At 39.7% G+C, this 16,552-nt stretch overlaps 2 protein-coding genes across 3 annotated transcripts in view; one reads left to right on the plus strand and one right to left on the minus strand.

Annotated features, from left to right (window-relative positions):
- The window catches only part of NLN (neurolysin), a 95,622-nt gene extending 90,937 nt beyond the window's left edge, over positions 1 to 4,685 (minus strand). Inside the window, exon 1 of the mRNA XM_005694627.3 lies at positions 4,516 to 4,685. Coding sequence (XP_005694684.2) covers positions 4,516 to 4,556 — 41 coding nt within the window. The 5' untranslated portion in view covers positions 4,557 to 4,685. The remainder of the gene's footprint in view (positions 1 to 4,515) is intronic.
- SGTB (small glutamine rich tetratricopeptide repeat containing beta) overlaps positions 4,803 to 16,552 on the plus strand; it is a 46,576-nt gene continuing 34,826 nt past the window's right edge. The window contains exons 1-3 of one of the 2 annotated variants that reach the window (XM_018065507.1): positions 4,803 to 4,994; positions 6,121 to 6,240; positions 13,660 to 13,763. In XM_018065507.1, coding sequence (XP_017920996.1) covers positions 6,141 to 6,240; positions 13,660 to 13,763 — 204 coding nt within the window. In that variant the 5' untranslated portion in view covers positions 4,803 to 4,994; positions 6,121 to 6,140. The remainder of the gene's footprint in view (positions 4,995 to 6,120; positions 6,241 to 13,659; positions 13,764 to 16,552) is intronic. The other variant, XM_005694628.3, reaches the window with a different exon arrangement.

The following is a 16,552-nucleotide window of genomic DNA, read 5'->3' on the forward strand; positions in this document are numbered from 1 at the left end:
TCAAAATAAATCTTTCAACTTTTAAAAATCCATTTTTATAAATAATTTCAGTCTAGCCTTTGAGAATTGTTAACTACTAACCTTTCCTTTTATTAGTCAATTTTTCTTTTTCTAGCACCATTGCTCTAAAAATTTGGGGCATATATATACTGGATTTGGGGGGAGAACCTCAATTTTATTTAATTATAGTCAGATACATAAATATTGTTAAAGTTATGGATGGCTGTAATTTAATTTGCTTGACTTTCTAAGATTTCCCATATGAATAAATTCTCACATCAGAAAGCAAACAATTTTTATAATAAGTTTCCACTTATCGAACTGGTAAGGATAAAAAAAACTAAAATGCTCAGTGTTAGTAAACATGTAGGAAACTGTTAACATTGCACAGTCTGCTGATAAAAGCATACTTTGGTAGAAATATTTTGGAGGAGAATATGTAGCAAGCAACAAAAGTCTGAAGGATATGCATACCGTTTGATGTTCAAGTTCCATCATTAAGAACTCTTGCTATGGAAATAATTAAGGACTTAAAAATCTGGTAGCTAGAATGTTGATCTTAGCACTTTTACTCATAGTAAAAAGTTGGAAATAGTTGATATGTCCAAAAAATAGGGTTTATTGGATTACCAAACCTCCCACAAATGAACTACATTATAGGTATTTGTATTATGGAATGATGTTTATATTACAGAAAGATTATAGAATAAGTCTTATATTTGTAAAAATATGTCTCTTTACAAAAAATATTTTAGAAGCTATTAATGACTGGCTCTTCTGGATAGGTGAATTGTGTATATTTTCTTTTGCTTATCAATAGATGGTTAGGTTAGATAGCATCACCGACTCAACAGATCTGAATTTAAGCAAACTCCAGGAGATGGTGAAGGACAGGGGAGCCTGGTGTGCTACAAAGAGCCAGATATGACTTAGTGACTGAACAACTACTACAGGGAATATGTATTGCTATCATAATTTTACAAATCAAGGTTCTTTGTTTAACGGAAAGATGACATTAGCGCTATCATAGCTATGATTTGGACTAAGCACTGTTGAATTATTTCTCTCATTTCTCTGACCATCCCAACCATCCCTTACTTGATAATATACATCAGATTTTGCGAGGCTCACATGCTGTGTCTGTTTCCCATGAGGGGAAATTCTCCTGGTTTAATTGCAATGACAACAAGAGCTGACAATAAGAAATCTCAGACATCATTTAACCTACTCCTTTTCATTTTACAAAATAAGAAATTTAAGAGAAATCTGAGAAATTGGGTGATTTAATTAAGGTCACAAAGTTAGATGAACAGCAACTACAATTCAATCTCCAGATTCCCAGTGTACTTATTCCCAAGAAATTGGCTAAATACCCCAATCAATGATCCTGGGTGCCACGCTGGCTTCGGGAAGGGGTCTATAGTAACTCTGCCTTCAGGAAAACCCAAAAGATATCATAAACCAGTTACCTAGTTACTCATGTAACACTAAAATGAATTCCCAAGTGTCAGAAGGAACAGGAAAATGATTAGGAGTACACAGACGGCCTTCCATGTGGTCAAGTACTTACTCTTTCAGGAAGATACAGGTTTTGTTTTGTTTTGTTTTGTTTTTTAAGATAGAGGTTTTGAAACAGAGATTCTGTTAGTAAGTCACTCTTAAGAGCATGGGGTTGATGACTACTGGATCATTGTAGAGCACACTGATTAACTGCAATATATGCCCTTGAGTAACAAAAAAGTTGATATATTCATGGCAAATTGCTAGCTCCTAAAAAAGTAACAACTGTATGGGTTTTAATGTTTATTTCCTTCCACGCATAAACAAAGAATCTGCGTAACACCTATCAGTGGTTCTCAAAATGTGGTCTGCATTCCTGGATGAGCATATGAGCAGTAGCTCTTGAGACCATTTTAAGGAGTACATGAGGTTGAAAGAATTGCATAAAAATACTAAGACCTTCTCTACATTTTCACTTGGTTGACATCTGCATTGATGGTGAAAAGCAAAGGTAGATAAAACTTTAGGCACCTTAGAACATTAGAAAGATATGTGTAACACAGTGAACCACAATTTTCCAAATGGCAAGTGTCTGATATTACAAAATCATGCATAGGTTAAAGATTCATTCAAATTGTAAGACAGACCCATGGATTTTAATGTAACAGTAAAAAAAGCACATTGATCGTTTCATATTTCACATTGCAACCATCCTTCAAAACCTACCACTTGTCAAACTCTGATGTGATATCAAAGAATATCCATGATTATCTTAAAAAGTCTATTAAAATACTTCTCTTTTTACAACTACACATGACGGGTGGGATTTTCTCAATTTTCTTAAACCAAAAAAACCAGTACAACAGAAAAAATGTGGAAAGAAGCAGATATAAGAATCCAGCCATCTTCTATTAAGTCATACATTTGTTTTGCAAAAGTACAAAACAGTGCCACTCCTTGGATGGTTCTCTTGGGAAAAAAAAAAAAAAAAGGCAAAACAGAAAGTAAGTGTTGATGAAGATGCGAAAAAACTAGAACTCTTATGCTTTGCCAAAGGAGTGTAAAATGGTATAGCTGCTGTGGAAAACAGTATGCTGGTTCCTCAAAAATTAAACATAAAATTACCATCTGATTCAGTAATCCCCCTTCTAGGCACATATCCTGGAGAACTGAAAGTACACACTGAAACAGATATGTGCACACCAATGATCACAGCAGCATTATTCAAAATAGCCAAAAAGTAGAAACAACCCAATGTCCATGGATGGACGACTGGACAAATGTGGTATATCCGTACTACAGAATAATATTCTGCCTTAAAAAGGAGGGATATGAAGTTTAAAGACACACTGCTGAGTGAAATAAGCCAGTCACAGAAGAACACATATTCTAAGATTCCACTAGTATGAAGAACCTAAAATAGTCACATTCAAAGACAGAGAGAGAATAGTGATTACCAGAGACTAGAAGAGGGGATAATGAAAAGTTATTGTTTAATGCCCATGCAGAGTTTCAGTTTGGAATAATAAAAACGCTCTGGAGATGAATAGTGGCGATGGTTAGGTAGCAATGTGAATGCACTTAATGGCACTGAATTATGCACTTAAAGATGATTAAAATGGTAAATTTTATTTATCTTTTACCACACACACACACACACACACACAAGCCCAAGGAAAAAAATCCACAATGTCACCCTTCTCAGTGATTTTTTTAGGAAACATTTTGGAAAATAGTCATTTTTCATTAAAAATCTTAGGCATGTAACAAATGTAATACTGTTTAAAAAGAACTAATAAATACTTTTAAATCTCCCTGGTTTCATTTCTAATACAGTAAATATGGAAAGATATAACCCATATAAACAGAAGTTCTTAGGTCCTCAGTAATTTTTGAGTGGTAAAGAGATCCTCAGACTAAAAAGTTTGAGAATTACTGTCTTATATGAAATTTATTCTTTCTTCTTACACCTGTGTTACATTTCCTCATTTGCTGGTATAGCTTCATTTGACAGCTCTTCCACCTACAGCCTGCAGACTAAAAGGACAGCTTGAAATATAGCCCAAATCATCACATGAACTCTTTATGATTAGTTTAAGGTTCCCAATGCACCAAAACTATAAAGACTGATCAGCATAAGATGAGTGGCAACGTACAGCAGAAAACTGTTAAAAAGCTTACATGCTGATTGCTATGTTCTAAAGTGGTTTTATAAGGATCTTCCTTTTTTTGTTGGTTCTTCATTCGGATTTTCAGTTGAAAGCTAGATTTGGGAATGCGGGTGATAGTCGCATTGTTTCTGAAAACCACTCCATCCGTCGCAGCGGGGAAAAGAATTTCATTCTCTCACTCACCATCTTGCTACTAGTCTATTGCAGAGGGGTGTGGTTAGGCGCTAAGTAATCTATCCAAAACAGCGCTGAAGCTGCCCCTAACCGTGTCCAAGCAATCTTTTCCTCCATTTTGGGCCATGTCAATTAGCCCCGGCAAGAAGCAGAATGTTTTATACGGAAGAAGTAAATGAAAAGAAAATTAGAAAGCATGGACAGAAATAAGCAGCAAAATCATAGCGATTCCATTTTGCGTGGATGTTAAACGATCTGTGTGCCAACGATGCACACGAGGAGTAAATGAGAATTGTTATCTGAGTCTACAGCTGCCCTCACTTTTAACGACAGGTCTGCAGTTCCGGATGGGGGCGAAAGTCTAACGATTTTATCCCGATCATCTTTCTGCACTCCTTCGGGCCGGGCCTCTGACCAATCTGACTGCTTGCAGTCGAGGCAGTCCCAAACAAAGGGAATGGATGCCCTCCCGAGGGAGCAGAGGAAGGAAAGGTGGCCCCACGTTCCCGCGCCAGGTGTCCCTTGGGGTAGACCAAGAGGGCGGTGGGGAGGGAAGGTTCCAAGAGCGTCGTAGGGGTGCTGTTGGGAAAGGCTGGGCCCGGGGCGCCTGGCACTGACCAGGCAGAAGACCCCCGCCCACGGTCAAGGTTAAGCCGCGCACGGGAGGTACCTGTGGAGGCCTCGCACAGCCAAAAGGCACTGGACGATCATGGGAGAGCCGGGAGGCGACGGGCTGCGGGCGCGCTGTCTTCCGGTCTGGGGGTGGGGGTGGCGGGGCGCCGGGAAGCGGTGCGGTGGCCTAGCGCAGGAGGCAACCGTGGCGGCGGCGGCCAGCTGGGCCTGAACCCTCCCACGTGCGGCAGCCCCACGCTGGCGCCCACTTCAGCCCCGCCCCGGCCCCGCCCCGGCCCCGCCCCATGCGTCTCGCACCGCCCCGGGGGCGGTTCTGGCGAGACGGCGGCCCGGAGCCAAGCGCAGCGAGGAGTGGGCTGAGGGGCGGCGGCGGTCTGGGAGCCGGGGAAGTTTGGGCCACCTCTGGCTGCGGTGCTGCGCTCCCGAGCCAGGCTGAAGCCCGGAGAACCAGGGGGCAAGTGGACACACTTACGGACGCTCTCGGGCCGCTGCCACCGTTTCGCATCCTCTTCCCTGGTAAGGGGCTTCTGTCTGGGAAGGGTGCGTCTCCCGCCGCCCCCGTCCGGGCCTGCACGGCTAATCCGCAGCAAACGCTGTTGAGGCTAAGGCGAGGCCTGGGTAACGAAGGGAGGGAGAAGGAGGTCGATGTGCTCCGGGAAGAGGAATGGGGAGAAGCCTGGAGGAGGTTGGACTTCATTTTTGCCTCGCGTCCCCTCTCCCCCTCCCCATTCTTTTTGCACCCTTCTGCCCTGGGTCCTTATTTAGGACTTGCAGCCCCGTGGCCTATAGGCTGGGCTCTCTTTTAAAATAAGCACCGAGCAGTAAACGTCCTCGCGGTGGGTACCACACCCTGGCTTTGAATAAGGGAACCTGGTGAGCAGATGGATGATGCGATTTAGTGGAAATAAGCCATTAATGCCGTCTGGCCCTGCGCCACTGTTTGGATGCGATAGTATTCCATGTGAATGAACATGACCTGGAGCTTCCAGTCTGTCCACGAGAGCACAGCTACTCCAGAGAGCATTGGTCGGCTTGTAGTATCCATCGACTTGGGCAATGATTATCTGACATGTCTGTTGATTGAATAGAAATGACATTTTTATTAAAAATGACCCTCAATGGTTGAACAACCTTTCACTAATAAATTTCCTCATCCGGTAACTGTCTCCACCTACGACTGTAAATTATGCATACATTTGAAAAAAATTTCATGAAGTAAAGGAAGATGCCCTGCGTGGATCAGCTTCTGAGTCAGCAGTATGAAATCTCCCTCAAAATAGTACTAAAGCCTTTTGGGGATTTCTGTATCTGTACCCCTATGCTTATCTGGATACCTATCATATAAACTATTAAGATATAGTGAGCTGTTCAGCAAGAATCTAAGCTTATGTTGTACATGTTTTGAGAAAACATTTACTTTTGCAAGTTTTAACATAACCTGATATTCCTAGGTGTAAATGAAAATGTCATGCGTTACCATATCAATAATTTGTGCTCTCTTGACTTTAAAAGAAAGGAGTGAAAGTAATTAAGACTTTTGTTTTTGCTTTTTACCTTTAATGTAATTTATGACCTTTGTGATTTATAATCTTCACTGCTTCTTTAAAATTACTTAATCCAGTGTTTTCCTTTTCTTATCAAGGAAAAGTTTAAGCTTTGAACATGTCATCCATCAAGCATCTCGTTTATGCAGTTATTCGTTTCTTACGGGAACAAAGTCAGATGGATGCTTATACCTCAGATGAGCAAGAAAGTTTGGAAGGTAGGCACCTGTTCTCCCTGTTCATTTGTGTTATGATTATAAAGACTAAAATATCTGTAAGTTTGACTTTATGATCTGTTGTTTCAAAATCAGAATATCTTGTTGATTTTTCAAGAAGAGAGACCTTATGGTAAGGTTGTAATGTTTTCATCTGCTGAGGCTTTTTTTTTTCCAGTTAACAACAAGATAAGAGGACTTTTGTTTGTTTATTGAACAACTATTATGTATCAGAACTATGCTATTCATATTATAGGGAAATTTTTCTCCATGGTAACTGTTGTTAGTTATTATCCCCATTCAACAGAGAAGTAAGTGAAACCTGATAGATTAAGTAATCTAACACAGCTAATATGTGACAAAGCTGAGATTTAAATCCTGGTTCGTACTCTGAAGATCCTCTCTTTTAATAGAAAAGCATCCAGTTTAGAATCAATGTCTGAAAACACCTTAGTCATTATTAAAGCACTATGCAAAAGTCTAATAACTATTAATCTCTAATAATTTCCTACTGGGGGACTTGAAATAAGAGGATATCACCCTTGTTTTATGTTAGCTTTAAATATTAGATTTGGTAATCTGTAAAGTTGAGCAGGATTTGGATGATAGCATCACATGTTTCCTTGACACCATCTTTTCTGCTTCATGCTTATGCATTAGAAAATTTAAATTCAGTATAACCGTAAGAAGATAGAATTTTGCAGATGGGCTCGTGGAGGTTCAGTGAGCCAGCTTCCTTGTGGCCTAAAGACTTAATTATTTCAATAAGATAGTGCATTGGGGAGAATTTAATAGATAACAGTACAATTTGCATTTTCCATCTTGAGCTGTTTCTCCTATAAAGGGGGACACATCTATTAATTTCAACAAGTACTTCCCCCTGTGAATATGCTTTAGGAAGTGGGGATGAAAATTGAGCATTTGCTCTAAATCTGCTTGCAATCTGGTGAGATAATCTTTCCAGGTGGCAGTGAGAGGAGCTTGTGATTCGCAGTTGGAGATTGCAATCAGTCCATTAAGGTCTTTTTGTCCTCCTTGGTTGTTAGACCATGTGAAGATAAAGGCGACTGGTTATCTAAGGAAAATGTTGTTTATAGTTACTCTGTAGCAAACAGATAATGGAATCATTTAATTAAAGATGTTTGTTTTGTCATCAAAGGCAGTATAATACTTTTAAAGGGCCTGAAAGAAAATTTAAAAAAAAAAAGAGTTTTTTTAAAACCAAGATGTTGTGTCCTATGTTGAGGATAGTAGTCAGCCAAAAATATGTGTCTTCAGCTGTGTGTTATATATGGCAGTCAGAAATGGTGCCAATTGTTTTTGACCGACCCCTATTTTTGACTCAGTGAGTCTAATTTAATTGAACATAAAATCACGTGGTAATATCTGCCCACCTTCTAGACATTTAAAAAAGCCCTCGGAGAGGAGCCTGAGTTCTCACACTACCTTTACCACTATGGGGAAGCTAGTGTATTATCATCAGCTTTGAACCTTGTCATCTGATTTGTGTCGCCCACTCCTCTTAATTGTCATCAGCTGACATCTGCTTCATGTTTTCCCTATCGTGGCTCCTGTTCACTGTCTCTCTACCACTATCCTGTCTTCATTCTTGACGATTGTAATGCATTCATTCATAATGCTTCCAGTTCTCTCCCACTAAGTTCCTTGACTTTCACTACTCCAGTGATCTCACCACTCTCTTGCTTGGTCGTAACCTAGGCCAGTGGTTCTCATTTTGGGGTGATTTTGTAGTATCTAGAGAGCTTGGCTTGATTTTGTAGTATCTAGAGATATTTTGATTGTTATGTTGGGAATGGGGCTGGTACTATTGACATCTAGTTGGTAGAGGTCACAAATAAAGATACCACAGATGCTCAAGATGGACCCCAACAATAAAGAGCTGTCTAGTCCAAAATATCAGTTGCCAAGGTTGAGAAACTCTTCCCTAGGCCTTGTTGTTGTTATTCTCCATAAACTCTGTCTTAAACATTTCATTTCTGCTGCTTGTTTTTCCAACTCAGTCCTTACAGAATTCATATTCCATCAGTTCTTTGACCCTACCAGTACCTCCAAGCTGTTGATCCTTCACCTTTCCACACCCCTCTTCTTCTTTTTTTGCTTTCTTTTTTTATTGGAATATAGTTGCTCTGTGCTCTGTGATGACCTAGATGGGTGGGATGGCGGGGGGTGGGAGGGAGGCTCACGAGAGAGTGGATATATATATATACATATGTATATGGCTGATTCACATTGCTGTACAGCAGAAATTAACACAACATTGTAAAGCGACTTCACTTTCACTTTTCACTTTCATGCATTGGAGAAGGAAATGGCAACCTACTCCAGTGTTCTCGCCTGGAGAATCCCAGGGACGGGGGAGCCTGGTGGGCTGCCACCTCTGGGGTCGCACAGGGTCGGACGTGACTGATGTGACTTTGCAGCAGCAGCAGCAGCGTGTGTATGTCACTGCTACTCTCTCAGTTTCCACCTTCTCCTTCCCCACCGCAGGTCACAAGTCCGTTCTCTACATCTGTGTCTCTATTCCTGCCCTACAAATAGGTGCATCAGTAACATTTTTCTAGATTCCATATATGTGTGTCAATAGACGATATTTGTTTTTCTCTTTCTGACTTACTTCACTCCCCCCAGCTTAAAGTCCATGGTTGATCATTATAATCATGCTGGTGTATATGGCTCCCTTTCTTCCAAAACTTGTTTGAATCTGACCCTCCACCTATTCCATGCCCCTATCTCTGTGACTGTGTATAGATGGGATGATGCACAACCTTACTGACTAGTCCTACTTTGAATTCATGACCAGAAGCCTCAAGTGAACCTTTAATGCTGCCCTCTGTTCCAAGTGCATTCACATTTGTGCTCTCCTAGATGACCACTTTAACACTTTTTCATGCCTTTTCAAAACAGCAAATCTTCTCCCTTGTACTCATTTTCTGTTGATGTCCTTGCTGCTTACTCCATCAAGAAACTGAAGTAATAAGAATATTCCATAGACTCCCTCTGCTCCATCTACCTGCCACCAGCAGCAATACACACATACTCTGTCTGCCTATTACCATATACTGTGGACTAAATATTTGTGTCCTCCCAATATTCAAATGTTGAGACCTATGGGAAGATCCCTTGGAGAAGGAAATGGCAATCCACTCCAGTACTATTGCCTGGAAAATCCCATGGACAGAGGAGCCTGGTAGGCTACAGTCCACGGGGTCACAACGAGTCGGACACAACTGAGCGACTTCACTTTCACTTTCTAATGCCCAGTGTGATGGTATTAAGTGGGGTCCTCGTCACTGGGGTTAGTGCCACCAGAGAGTTCCCTCACTCACTCCACCATGTAAGGGCAAAGGAAGAAGGTGCTGTCTGTGAACCAGGAAGCAGGTCCTCACCAGACATTGACTCTCCCGGCATCTTGATCTTGAACCTCCCAATCTCCAGAACTTCTGTCATAGAAGCCCAGGACACCATAGGTGAACTATCCATTGTCCGTTCTAAATGAAACCCCTCTACCTGCAGACTAGATCTCATCCTGTCTCTCCTACTCCAGGCTCTCATTGTAGTTATTTTACCCTCCTTGACTTACATGAGCAAATTTTCAGTCTCTTCTAGATCATTTCCATCAGAATATAAACTTTCTCCCTTCTTAAAAAATCAAAACCAGTAACTGATTACTCTTGCCATACTACTATCCACCCTTTCCCCCACTGAACTGGTGCCTACTTTTTTTTCTCTCCCTTTTGCTGGAACATTTTTTGAAAGGATTGTCTATACTTGCTTTCTGCAGTTCCTCTCCTCTTCTTTCTTAAACTCGCCTCAGATAGGCCTTTGCCTCCATCTCTCCGCTCATACTGGTCTCATCAAGGTTGTCAGTGATTTCTGTGGGATGTAGTTCGAAAGGTCAGTTTTCAGGCTTCATCTCACTTGTTAGCAGTCCCTGGTAAAATTGATGATGGCTCCCTCATTCCCTCTCCCTCCTCCCCTTATGCTTTATTCACTTGGCTTCCAGGATACCTCATATTCCTCTTGGTTTCCTTCTGATCTCATTGTATGCTCTTTCTCTGTCTCCTTTGCTGATTCCTCGTCTTTTCCCTGACCTGGAATATACTAGGAATATACTGGTAGCTCAGCTGGTAAAGAATCTGCCTGCAATGCAGGAGACCCTGGTTCGATCCTGGGTTGGGAAGATCCCCTGGAGAAGGAAGAGGCTACCCATTCCAGTATTCTTGGGCTTCCCTGGTGGCTCAGCTGGTAAAGAATCTGGCTGCAATGTGGGAGACCTGGGTTTGATCCCTGGATGTATCCAGGGCCCAGTGCTTGATCTTCTCTTCATTATCTGCACTCACTTCACTGGTGTTATAGTTCAGCCTCTTGGCTTTAACCATCCTTTTTTTTTTATATGTTGATATCTGTCAAATGTATACCCTCAGCCCAGACTTTTATTCTGAACTCCAGGCTTCTACATCCAGCTGCCTACTAGCTAACTTCATTTGTATGTCTAACAGGCATCTCAAGATGAATATTTCCAAAACTGAACTCCTGATCCTCCCACCCAAAATCTGTTCTATTTCACAACTTCCCTAACTCAGTTCCCTAATTCCATCTTTTCAGTTGCTTAGGCTAAAAGTTTTCTTATCATTGTGAACTCTTCTCCCTCTCTTAGGCTCTGCATCTAATTATTCAATAAATCCTGTTGGCTGTCCCTTCCAAATATATCTTGACATTTTCCCACCTCCACCAATATTAGCTATGGATAGAACTAAGTACTTATTTACAGTGATGGCCTCTAGCTAGTCTCTCTGCTTCTACATTTGCTCCTTCATTGACTCTTCCTAATGCAGCCATCAGTGATCCTTTAAAACAGACTATGTCAGATCTATGTCAGTTTGAAGACTCCTTCTCTTTCTCACTTGGCTTTAGTCAGATTAGCTTTCTTACTCTGAATGCACCAAATCTTCTTTCCTAAAGACTTTTGCAGGGACTTCTCTGGCAGTCTGGCAGTGGTTAAGACTTTACCTTCCCCTGCAGAGGGTGAGGGTGGATCCCTGGTTTGGAAGCTGGGATTCCCACATGCCTCGGGGCCCAGAAACCAAAGCATAAAACAGAAGCAATGTTGTAACTAATTCAACAAAGACTTTAAAATGGTCCGTATCAAAATGAATAAATAAAGACTTTTGTTACATCTGTTTTCTCTGCCTAGCATGTTCTTCCCTTAGATAATGGCAATATCCCCATCTCCAGGTCCTCTTTTCTGAATGAGGCCTTCGCTGAGCACTCCATTAAACCTGGAGCCCACTTCCCTCCTCTGTCTTCTGCATTCCCATCCTTTCTGCCCTGTTCTGCTTCTTATTATTGTTTGTTTACAGTCTTCTTCTCCATCTTCCAGTGGAATGACAGCCCCGAGAGGTCAGGAGTTTTTTCTGTTCACTGATATATAAAAAGGGCCTGAGACATGATAGGTGCTCAATAAATATTTGCTGAATTGAACTGATGAATCAAATCCAGTGATCCTGGGCATCCTAGTTAGTCTGTATCTTAATTTCTAATAGGTGGAGTTCTTTTCCCCCTTCATCTAATAGATGTGTCAAAAGAATCAGAATTGGTGATGGCAGGTGTTTGGCATATGGAAGCTTTAGTATGAGGTGCTTCATAGATGGGATGTGGTATCATTGAATAGAATTCTTTGCTTGTCCTTATCATCATCAGTATCAGACTCTTACTGTTTGGTGTAAGAGTCGAGCAAACTTGTATACAAAATTTGTCTAGATTTTTATGATTTATTCCTGAAAGGACCATATGTAATAATCCCTGTTTCATAAATGAGAATCTTGAGGTAAAAGTGAGATAAATTGTTGTGCCCAGGTTATTAGACTTTTATTTTCTGGATTAATAATGATAATGAGAGTCCTGAGTTCCAAGGCTGTGGTGGCTTATTTTTTTTACTAAACCATATGTCTCTCTAAATATGTGTTAATGTTGAACACTAAACATTCTGGCAGCAAATTGACTTATTAAAGCACCTGTGCTTGCTTTAATGTGGACTCTAAAGCAGTCAAATGCATAAGAACAGAGAGAGAGCACAGTGGTGGTTGCCAGTGCTGGGGTAAGAGCAAATGGGGAAGTAATGGTCAAAGGGTACAACGTTTCAGCTGTACTAAACAAATAAGTTCTGGAGAGCTATTCAGCAGATTTGGTAAGAGGGTCAGCCATAAAAAGGAACAAATTTGAGTCAGTTCTAGTGAGATGGATGAACCTGGTTATACAGAGTGAAGTAAGTCAGAAAGAGGAAAACAAATGTTGCATATATGTGGAGCTTAGAAAAATGATACTGATGACTCTATTTGCAGGGCAGGAATAGAGACACAGACGTGAACAGACTTGTGGACACAGCAGAGGAGGAGAGGGTGGGATGAATTGAGAGAGTAGCGTTGAAACATGTATATTACCATATATAAAATAGACAGCTAGTGGAAAGTTGCTGTGTAACACAGGGAGCTCAGCCTGGTGCTCTGTGACAACATAGCGGGGTGGGATGGGGTCGGGGCTGGGAGGGGGGAGGTTCCAGAGGGATGGGACATGTGAATACTTTTGGCTGATTGATGTTGTATGGCAAAAACAAACACAATATTGTAAACCAATTCTCCTCTAATTAGAAATAAATTTTAAAAAGTTGATAAGAGGGTAGATCTTATGTTAAGTGTTCTTAACACACGCAAACACACCAGTAAAGGGGACAAGCTCATTAAAATGTGTACTTTCTTACATGTCAATCATGCTTCAGTAGAGTGGTGTAAAAACAAGCAATTGTGTTTGTCTGCCTCCTTCTATTAAGGGTAAGCTTCATCATTGGGATTGGGATTTTTGTGCTAACTGTTGTATCTCTGCCACCTTATAAGAGCACCTTGCACATAGTAGGTGCTTGGTAAATTTGCATACCTGAATGAGTTTTTAAAAGCCAAACTATCTTCACCTAAGTAAGTACATCAGGATAATATTTAGTGGTTCCTAAATGCCAGAGACTATTTCTCTCACTATTTTTAATCAGATTGAGAATTCTATTTTTCACATTTAAAAAAATAGTTTTTTTAAAGTTTTGTTCAAGATATTGGTAATGGGGAATATGTTGTTAATGACTTGCTTAAAAAAGAATATGATGTAATACACATATTGAGAAATTATATTCTAGGTAACATGTTTCTTAAAGTGAAGAAAAAGAAGCCGAGTCGTCTTCCCTCAGTAGCTGGGCTATAAACAGAAATCTGTGCAGCTGAACCCTTTAGTTTTCCTTATGTTCTGTGATCAAAATGCTGAATTACCACAGATTGCTTAGGGCAGATTTCTACCAGAAAAAAAAAAGTTTCTTATTTTAGATTGCTAATTTTTTTCACTATTAAAATTTATTTCAAGTTGCAATTCAGTGCTTGGAGACAGTTTTTAAAATCAGCGCAGAAGATACACATCTAGCAGTTTCACAGCCTTTGACAGAAATGTTCACAAATTCCTTCTGTAAGGTAAGCTCCCGTCCTTTCCTCATTAGTATGGGATTATCTAAGTGTGACTACAGTATTACGTTGGATTGTTAATATTGGAGGGGCCAGGCTTAGGTAACTAACTTCTTCCTGGGTATAAATAAGATAGTCCACATGGATATGATTTGGGACCTAAAAATGTAACTTTTACTGTGCATTAGATTTTCGTATTAGTAACTCTACTCATCCTCTCACCTTCTTTTATACTTAATGATATATCTTAATTGACTTCTTCAGTCTTTTATAGTATTTGGGTGTTTTTAAATTTCTGACATCTGAATTAATGGTCCCCGAAAATGTGAAATACAAATTAAAAATAAAAATCTTAATGTTTAGGAAGAAACTATATTAAAAAGGCATCATCATTTTGAGACAGATTTTTATCAAATTTGGCCATTAATGGGGCTCTTTAAACAGGGAAAGGTTCTGTGGTCAGTGTGCAAAACCAAGACTGAAAGCCAAGGATGCTGATATCTGCTCCCTGGGGCTGTTTACATGCTGTCTGGTTTCTGACCTTTTCAGGAAATATGGATGATAAGATTGAAAAATCTTAAGGTTGGTGAGTTTAGGGCCCCAGAAGGACCTCCCATGTGATTTTTCATTACATTTTGGTGCCACGTGAATCTCTTTTTAGTATTCTCACTGTGTATTCAAGCTTCAGTACAGATTGAGGAACTCAGGAGAGGAGCAGAAACATGCAGGGTATCTTCAGCCTGGCAGGGACATTGCTGAGAATACCACACACACTGTTTCTAGAATTCCCTGGGAAGAGGTCCTTAGAGTTGCAATGAAAATGGTGATTTGGCAGTAAGCTGCTCCCTCCTTTTATACTTGGAAAAAGGACAATGCAGTTACACATTAATTCATCAAATAGATGAATTCCGGTCATCTGAGAAGATGCGAGGAGCTAGTGGCATGCCTACGTGGTGCTGTTCTTCTCTTTGGCTTCTGTGGTTCTTTCACTGTCCAGGCTCACGTCCTCCTCTGGGAGCCCTATTTCAGAGGCTGGGCATGGCAGCGGCAGGGCTGACCTTTACTCCAACGTGCAGAAGAGGCTTGTGCTTGAGACAGGGCTTGGATTTGCTCACTCTTTTTGCTCCTGTCATCACTGACTAGTACTGAAGAGATCAAAACTATTTTTCTTCCCGGGAAACTCAGATTGATTTTTACACTGTTTGAATAGAGCTCTTTTCTTTTTTTTTTTTTTCCTATTTCTGATTGGATTTACTTGTAAAAATTTGTTGCTTACTATTTTAAATATATAGTTTCTTAAAACTGGCTCCATAGTATATCTACATGGGGTTATTTGTGGTATCAGTCCTTTCACAGTCCTATTAACAGGTATGACTTATTGTGTAGGTGTCTGTTAGCAGGGTATGGCGGAGAAAGTCTAAAACTGGTTTGAAGCAGCAAGACTGTTACAATTACAGAAATCACTGCCATTCCAATTGTACTTGGTTGTTATGTTGGGCAGTTTATTTTTAGGATACTGCTTTCCTCCCCAATTAAGTTTATATACTAAGTGGATTCTCTCCTATATAAAGTAGATAACACTTGTCCTCACGTTGTGGACTGCTCAAATGTTTTCATGAATATGAGAATTAACTTCCAAAGTTGTGAAACTGTGGCAATTTCATTAAAATCATTCAGAAGGATTTAGAAGACAGAATGGACTATAACCCGTTTTTCAGTATGCCATTTTTTGACCCCCCAAAGTCACTTTTGCATACATAAACTGCCTAGGCTTGTTAGGAGATCTGAAATAGAAGGAACTCAAAAGCAAGTACGGCAGGGCAGCAATGCATCTTTGAACTACACTTACATCCTGAGTAGCTGAAACAGTCAATTTTAAGTAGTGATCTCTACTTATTAATGTCCTATTTGATTCTGTACTTTTTTATTTTAATACTTTGCTTAGAAAAACTGATTGATAAAGATTAAAAACCATAAGAACAACTTACATACCTTATAGTGGTTTTGTACCTGTGAAGATTTGTGTATATTTAACAAAGTATATTTCCAGTGTTAGAGCTGTCAAGTTTATTGCCATTTTAGTCAAAACAAAGGTAATGGTGAATGTATTTTTAATATGATACATAGGTATATTGACTCCAAATTATGCCTTTTTGAAAATTATAAACATTTATGAACTTCAGAGTCAAGTTTAAAAACAACACAATTTGAAAAGACTCTTTCAAAAATGGAAAAATACATTGTGTTCCTATTACCACTCAGGACATTTCTAAATTTTTATTTAGTTTTCATAAGCACTTTGGCTTGAAGTTTATTATTGCAAAAGAGGTTTGAGGATGATAGTAGGTGCTAAAAGCAGGAATCTTACACTGTTTTTTATCTTATGAGGAATTTATGACCATTGTTTTAAAAAGTTTAAACAATATGGAACGATATAAAGAAGAGACTGAAAATCTTACTTCCAAATATTCCTACTGTTAACTTTTTGTGTGTACCTTACCATTCTTTGATTTTCAGCCAGCATATGTATGAATATTTTTGCATATATTTAAATAACAGGGTCATATTATAAATGCTTTATTGGTTACCTGTGAATTTGACTTAGTAGGTTTTCTCTTAGAATATTAGCACTATGTTTCTGAATTTTCACTAAACAATGCCTTGAACATATTTTTATTACTATTCTTTGTATAGCGATTCCATTCTTTGTTCATGAAGTAGGATTTCTAGATATAGTGAAAGCAAGTAAAACAAATTGATTCATAGTTGTTCACTTTTTTCTGGAAAAATGCCACATA

Source organism: Capra hircus, chromosome 20 (assembly GCF_001704415.2).
Source record: "Capra hircus breed San Clemente chromosome 20, ASM170441v1, whole genome shotgun sequence".
NCBI classification, from domain to species: Eukaryota; Metazoa; Chordata; class Mammalia; order Artiodactyla; family Bovidae; genus Capra; species Capra hircus.